We start from the raw sequence: 8215 nt of genomic DNA, 5'->3' as shown, positions 1-8215 counted from the left end.
AGTGCTGTTGAAATTCTGTGCTCTGATTGGTCGGAAGGTGTTGATTAGTTTTCTATAACAGCAGCTCTGACAGTAACACAGGTTTCTATGTTACGTTTCTATAGCAACAGCACGCTCACGTAAAGGGTTGGAATAAAAACGTATGTAATACGTATTAATAAAACAATGAGACGCTTGTTTAACATTCATGTGAAGAGTCTCAGAGGTACAGCTGTAAGTTTTTTCCTGACATGTTCAGGACAGAGGAGTTAACGCTTCACTGCGGTTTCTCTGTAACGTGACAAGCTGTGGGGTTTTTATCTTGTTAACTTCGAGAGAGAGAGTGAGAGAGAGAGAGAGAGAGAGAGAGAGAGAGAGGGAGGATGGTGATGAAGATGGAAATAACATAAGCTTCTTTCTAAAAATAAAGACATTGTAAACAACTTTAATTGTTGCTGGAACAAATCCTACAATTATCCTCCATGTTTCTTGCTAAAAGTCTCAGCAGTCGTGTTTTCTCTCATCATGGAGGACTGAAGATTACAGCTGAGAGCTGAATGAAGACTCAATGAATCAGATTCACTCACAGGAACAAGACTACACTGTGAAGATTACTGGAATGATCAGATTGGGCATCGCTATCCCATCATTACCACTATCCAATCCAATCACATCACCATCACGTCACATCACTATCCAATCTCACAACTATCCTATCCAATCACATCACTATCCAATCTCATAACTATCCTATCCAATCACATCACTATCCAATCTCACAACTATCCTATCCAATCACATCACTATCCAATCTCATAACTATCCTATCCAATCACATCACTATCCAATCTCATAACTATCCTATCCAATCACATCACTATCCAATCACATCACTATCCTATCCAATCACATCACTATCCAATCTCACATCTATCCTATCCAATCACATCACTATCCAATAGTTATGATTTGTTTACTTGTTTTTGAATGATCTGGACTTGTTTACGAATGATTCTGACTTGTTGATTTGATTTGTTTACTCATTTATGAATGATCCAGACTTGTTTACAAAAGTCCCTGTCTTGTTTATTTGATTGGTTTCCTTGTTTACGAATGATCCGGACTTGTTAGAGGACGATGTTTGAATTTTAAACCCCCTCACGGTACAGAAAGCTCTGTTTTCAGTCTCACTCTTCTGGACGTTCAAGATTAGTAAATATTTTTGAACCTACAGTAAGGGGTTTTGATTTGAGATGCAGATCATGACGACAATCACGCAGACGGCAGAAGGTTCTGAAGATAAACAGAGGAAATCTGTCTGAAATCGCTAAACATTAACCAGATCGATGGAAAGGTTTTGTCTCTAGAGTGCCATCTAGTGGACACTGCATTTAATCCTCCAGGTGAATATAGAATACGCAGGTGATAATGTCAACAATCCGAAGTTAGCATTTTTTTTTTAAAAATTCTTCTGCATGGTGTTTTTTGTTAACAGTGCATCTTAAACAGTGGATTTCATTTGAGATGTTAATCTGTAGCCTGTGTGTTTGTGAAAAGTGAAATGTTTGTGTTCACAGTGGAATAGATCACTTTCCAAACAATTGCTATTTAAACCAGTAAAACCCCCCTCTGCAGTGTAGCTCGTTAAAAAGCATTAGCATGTGGCACGTGACACCAGGACCCGCCTCGGAACCACAACATGGAGCATCTGCTCTCTATGTTTCTTCCCCTGAAGCTTCAAGAAGCCGTGCTTTTCTCTCCGCTAACTGCATTCCTGCAGATGATTTTGTCTGAAGACAATATTTACACTCGGTTTCAGCATCTACACAAGTGTGTAATTAACCGAGCAATTATACACTTCCACTGAAGGAGCCCAGAGGCTGAAGGAGAAGAATGGAGAAGATCACAGGAAGCCGGAACGGGAGCGAGGAACGGGGAAAACTCTGAAAGAATAAAAAAAAAGCAGCTTCGTTTGGCATCTCCTTCTTTACAGGGTTCCTGGATGTTACACAAACACACACACATACACACACACCCATCAGTACAACACGCACACGGCGGCTGGTAATTGTAAAAAGAGATTAATGGAAATAATCAGACACACAGCAGTGTGTCTAATCTACTACTAGCTTGTCTGATTAGACAGGCCTGAGTGATCACGCTAAACAAATTAAACTGAAATAACAAATAGGGCAATCCTCCTTATTAAATATCAGAAGCACTTTATCTAATAAGCTTGTGCGTTTCTGTGACATGCGCTATACCGAAAGTTTGTGCACCCCTGTCCGCTGTCCAATTAACGAAGAACAATAACGATATATAAATATTCATGAATGTTCATGAGCATCACTGATACTCCTCCAGACATGTCCATGATGAGCACAAATACACAAAGCTGGTGTGAGGTTGGGTGGAGGTTCACGTCTTGTGTTTTGTGTGTTGCTTTCAGGTCTAATGGCTCATTAGAAATGGAAAATCTACGAGAATTATCTATTTATGAATTTCTTCGTCCTTCTTAAACAACTTTTAAGATGATTCTTAACATCATTGTTTTTAGTTTGTTTTATTTGTGCAGAAAAGATCGTGTTAAAGTGCAGGGCATGTCAGTGTGGGCGTGTCCAGATCGACCGGTGCAAATCAGGAGCGACTCATGCACCAATGGGATGATTTGATTTGTCATGGAATGGAACACTAGCTCCACAGGCTAGCCCCGTCCACGAAGACACGCTGTTACTATGGCAACCGGGTGGTGCGATAAGATCATTGTATTTCTGAACATTTTATGCTTCAATAATCAATAAACTCAATGTTCAAAACGATAAAGTGATGCTTTTAGACATTTTCAAACATAAGAAATACAGTGTTTTGTTTTTTCTTACTCTAAACTAGTGACATCATTCACTCTGCTTCACTGCTCACACACTGTTTCAATTTAAGTTTTAGCTTTCTTTTAGGGGTGTGTCACACACACACACACACACACACACACTCAGACACACACCCCTCAAGTGATATCAGGGTGTTAACGCTCCATTAACACAAAGGAAAAAAAGATGCTGCAGATGGCTGTGGAAATATTTATTTATTTACTGTTGTTGTTTTCTCCACACTTACTAGTATCGCCCGTCTAGACAACTACTGCTAACTTCCTGTCAGAATGAACAAGGAAAATCCTCCAACACACGGCTTTACAGTGCACCAAAAAGAAAAGTTCCATTTTTGTAAATTTACGAACACCAGAGGGAAACGATGAGACTCACAAAAACCACAACAATCAGTGTGTACAGTCACCAAATACACTGCTGTCACAACATCCCCCAGGAGCTGACGGTCTGTTTAAAGGGAGCCGGAAGAATACAATTGGATCAGACAACACTGATATACGGTTAGTAAAGACCAAAACAAAACACACACACAGACACACACACACAGCATGAATAAAGCTGGCAATGAGATCCAAGGATGCATCCAAGACTTAAAAAAAAAACACCTGAGGTGTTAATAAAGCTACAGGGGAGAAGACGAGAGAATGCACAAGCAGGAAGTAGAAACAGGAGGTCACCATCAGTGGTCAGGAAAACCTGTCTGAGACTGGATGCAAAAATGGTGACAAAAATGGCAAAAATAATAAAAAAAATCTCTCACAGCTTGTGTCCTAGTGGGTTTTGACCGGGTTCTCCATTTTCCTCCAACCTCCCAAAAACACAGAAGGTGTGAACGAGTGTGTGAATATGTGTGAATGTGTGTGTGTGTGTGTATGAGAATGATTAGCAATGTCCTATCCAGTGTGTGTTCTCACCTCACGCTTATAAAGTGCTGACTGAAAGTGAAGAAGTAAAATATTAATTTATTGCAACTAATGCCTCCCTAAACACCTTTATTGCGTAGAGTTTTACTGCAAGCTTGTTAGTGTAGCCCACTTTAGACAAAAATAACTTTATAGAGAACATGTCATATGAAAAACCTACTATCGGTTATTTATATTCACAACGCGCTACTGCCATCTGGTGGCTGTTACTGGAATTGCTGAGTAAAAAAATAACCCAGAAAGGACACGAAAATGAACAAATTAGCGTTTATTTCTTCCAGTTTTAGATCGGAAAGCACTTTCAGAACACGTTATTGTTTTATCGATAATAAACTGTATAAAATTAGCTCTTCATTCAGCCGGGAGGTGAAAAAACCCACTGAAAATTTGTCACGTATTATCAGGCAGAGATAAACTAATAAAACAAATCTAATGTTAATGTGTGACGGAAATCTTCTTAATGCGCTAATTAGGGGTGGAAAAAAGTCTGAGAAATGATGCTTCAATGTAACTGATTATTTTGCCCCCTGCTTCGGCTAACATCTGTTGTTTACCATGCTGTATGCTAACGCTAGCTAGCTAAACTCCTCACTAAACATGAACTCGTGCAAACTCGATATTTTTCCTCTGTAACGTTATATTAAAACGGTATACATTTTTAATGATATAAATGATTGTTTCAAAGAACTGGAGCACAGCATGGGTTGAGTACACGATTTATTTCCTGTATTAGAATCCATCACACTCACTGATCTCACTTTAAACAGGAATTTAAACCAAATTTAAAGACGACGACAACAACAACAACAACAACAACAAAAAATCCTCAGCTGCACATTAGACTTTTAAATAAACATCAGAGCGCCACGCAAACCCCTTTTACAACAACTTCCTGAGCTTTACAAATCAAAAAAAATTACACAAAATAGGTAGTACAAAGAACAAAAAGCTTTACAGATAATCTTAAGTGTACAAGAAAACATCTTTGTCTGAAAATCTAACAGTAGCAGCAGCCAGAAGTTCTTCTACATCTTTTACAAAAGTGAACAGTGATCACAACGTGCAAAAAAAAAAAAAACCCGTCATCGAATTTCATACCTTGTATCCGAAGTAAATTTAATCCCAGTATAAAAATATATATGTGTAAAGAAAAACAACAAAGCGTGGAAAAAAAACACCCTAAAACTAAATATACAAGTAATAGATTTGTTCTCGAGATGGGATTAGATAAAAACAAAGGACATACATTTTTCTGTTTAAAAAAAGGATTCAAAAGAAAGACGTGAACGGCAGTCGATGATGGGAGTCGATGATGGGAGTCGATTTAAAATTTAAAGCAAAGGCCAAAACCCAAACAAAAGAGAGTCATTTGAAATCCTGATATCTGTGGCTTTGAACTGCCTTTTGCCTCAGGGCCATCAGGAGCTGAGTGGCGTGTAAAACAGACTGTCTGATTTCACACATATGCAAATGTCCTTGAGCTGCAAACCAAGTGGTCAAGTCAAGTGGGGGGGAACAAAAAGGAACAATTAAGATGCATGAACTGCAATTACACCGCGGTGGAGCAGAAATGACCTGGATGCCAGACTCACGGCCATGAGAAACGTGTAAAAAACGATAACCCGAAGGTATTTATCCGTGAACTAACGGCACGCCGTGATGCAAAGCCCTCTTCCACATGTAATAAGTGGAACGTGGAGTGAGAGGGAAGTAAGACCTGAACTCTTTGAATGTAGGGAATGATTTCTCCTCAAAGCGCTGCTGGAGGAACAGTTTAGCCTTGGCCTTGAAGTTCGCCAACGCCACGACGTCCATCACGAACATCTGCTCGTTGTTGTTGGTCTTGTCAGATAGAGGATAGTATGATTTGGAGTATTCGGGACTGGTGTCGACGGTGTGGTTTTTAAAGTACTCGGCATTTCCATCAAATGTAAAGCGTTCCTGGGTTTCTTCTCGCTTCAGGATGTCTGCTGCAGTGTCGATGCCTTCCGGTTTCTCAGACTCAAAACTCAGATCAGACGCTTTCTCTGATCTCTTATACCTCCAGAGCCTGTAGTAATATGACGATATGAATGGAAACCTGAGCTTGAATTTGAACAGCGATATCTTAGATTTCTGAGCGCATGCTTTAGCTTCTTCTCTGAGTTTCTTCTTTTGCAGGTAGATCAGACGGAGACTCTTCTGGCTGCACCTTGAGAGCCGGACTCTGGGGATTACTCTGTGACTCGCTAGCAAACCCGGCGGCAACAGCTTCCCTTTTGGATTCTGGACTTTATCCAGATCTGGGCTTTCTTCCCCGTTTCCTGACAGATCTTTGAATGGCGTGAACAGCAAGGCTTCTCTTCTCCAATTGTAGTACGTTGACCTTGAGATTCCCGGGAACCTTCGTTTGAAAATGCGGTAGGGAAACGACGTGTTGGTGGCGATGCAGTTCTGGAGGCTTTTCTTCGCTTCTTGCATCAGGGCTGCGTTCTGAAATCGATCTCCTTCCATTTTCTCAGACTTGAGTGCCAAAATGCTGGTGAAGGTCTCCTGGACTGGCTGCTTCATGGTCTCCGGAGAGGACCAGTAGTCCTGCTCGTTGCTATCTCCAGGGCTCACCTCTCCGGTGGAACCTCCAGAACCGATACTTCCAGTAGCCATGAGTTCATGTTTCCAGGCATAATACGTGGATCTGGAGATTTCTGGAAAGAACTCTCTGAACTGATTCTGGGGAATGAGCTTACCTTCTTTGTAACAGGACTGGAAAAAGTGTTTAGCTTCATACCTGGCAACTGATTTCTTATGATACTCCATGCTTTGCCTCTTCCAGCGATAGAAGGTGCTCTTTGTTATGTTGAACTTGTCTTTCAGGGTGGAGTAGGAAAGCTGCGAGTCCTCATTCAGCAAATCCAGGGACTTGACCGATGACAACCGTTGCTCGCTCCCTGGACTTCCGATTTTAAGATCACCTGCATGAATTAAGGCCACAAAGTTGCGTGGTTTGAAAATGGAGCCAGCCTCAAGCTCGCCAGACCACATAATGTGGAGGGTCAACGGCTCAGAGTCTTTGGGCCACGTTCTGGGACGGATCAGGCGATTGAAATAGGGCCTGATCTTGAGGTTAAACATCGGATAAATGGAGTAGATGTTGCACTGGAGGACGGAAGCCAGCGCGTAGACGTGCCACATGTTCGCAAAAGAGCTTGGAAAGCAAGAAGCCTTGACATCAGCATCAAAAATGGCCTCCAGAACCTGCATAGGCAGCCTGAGCATGTCCTGTGACTCTTCAGCGCAGAGTGAAAACCTGGATGCTTGCAGCATGACCTTGGAGTCAATCATGCCACATAGGTAATACTGCTTCCACAGGAGCATCTCCACCACCGTCCTGACCTGCAGCTCCAAGCTCAGGCTTGTGGACCCCACCAGAAGCATACTGGCGGCATCAAACAGCAGGTTGCCCTCCCCTTTGCAGACCAGAGGAAGCAGGCCAGCCGGGGCATCTGCCGGGTAAAGCCTGTGAGCCACGGCATCGATGCCCATCCAAGAAGAGATCTCTGAGCACACGGCTGTCGGGAGGTGAAAAGGAGCGAGGACTTGCTCCACCTCCAGGGCCACTTTTATCAAGGCATCCAAGCCCATGGACTCGGTAGCCTCCTGGAGCTCCTCCAGCACGGAGAGCACCAGCTCTTTCCTCTGAATCATGTCTGCAGTGAAGAACACAAGGAGAACATCGGATTGGCATCAAATACGAATGAAATGGACAATAAACCATGTGACTGTGTGCCACTTAATGTCATAAAGATAACCAAACTATTAAACTTGTGATGTGTCAAGGATAAATATCTGTTTTTGTTGCCACATTTTTGGAGAAGTTATCTCCAGGTACATCATCTGCATGATGTAGACAAAGTTGTAATTTCAAATCTTAACAATCAATCAATAAAGCAAGCTAATGGCGTATAGCAGAACTAAGTATTTAGACAATTTAGAAACAAAATGTTTTGCTTTACTGCCACGTGCAAGTTGCAGTCTTGTGAAACATCATTAAGAAAATAATCATGATTAAGAATAAACGACTTCACAGATGCGTGGAACAAAACAATGCGCAGAATAAATTAGATTTAAATGAAAGAATAATCTGATAACAAAACGCTGTTTCGGCTTGAGAAAAAAAGAGAAAGGAAAAGAAAACAGCAGGTTTAAGCTTATCACAAATAAATGAGTGAGTAAGAGCGCATTAAGTTACTTCTTCACGCCTGACGGAAAATCAGCGGGTTTTTTTTCTCCAGCACATTAATCAGACAATCAGACACATCATTAATCCACGAGTGCAATAAAAATAAATAAACAGATAATAAAACGCGCTTTACCTCCGCGTGTTAAAACTGCGACTAAAACCTTCCGTGTGTTAAAAAATCAGATCAAACTAGTCCAAAAAAACTCATC

General features: G+C 41.3%; 1 protein-coding gene across 1 annotated transcript; it reads right to left on the bottom strand.

Annotated features, from left to right (window-relative positions):
* Positions 1-4815: 4815 nt before the first annotated feature.
* On the bottom strand, positions 4816-7471 carry vrtn (vertebrae development associated). The gene has a single exon (XM_058379618.1). It carries the CDS (start codon positions 7469-7471, stop codon positions 5420-5422), a length of 2052 nt encoding a protein of 683 aa, XP_058235601.1. The 3' UTR covers positions 4816-5419.
* Between the last annotated feature and the right edge of the window lie 744 nt (positions 7472-8215).

The sequence above is a fragment of the Hemibagrus wyckioides genome, linkage group LG25 (genome assembly GCF_019097595.1).
Source record: "Hemibagrus wyckioides isolate EC202008001 linkage group LG25, SWU_Hwy_1.0, whole genome shotgun sequence".
Taxonomy (NCBI): domain Eukaryota; kingdom Metazoa; phylum Chordata; class Actinopteri; order Siluriformes; family Bagridae; genus Hemibagrus; species Hemibagrus wyckioides.
The sequence above is the reverse complement of the archived record's forward strand: the minus strand, read 5'-3'. Positions and strand labels throughout refer to the sequence as shown.

What these genes read in the sequence shown, in the direction of transcription:
- vrtn (XM_058379618.1), bottom strand. Translation starts at nt 7,471, where the DNA reads ATGATTCAGAGGAAAGAGCTGGTGCTCTCCGTGCTGGAGGAGCTCCAG.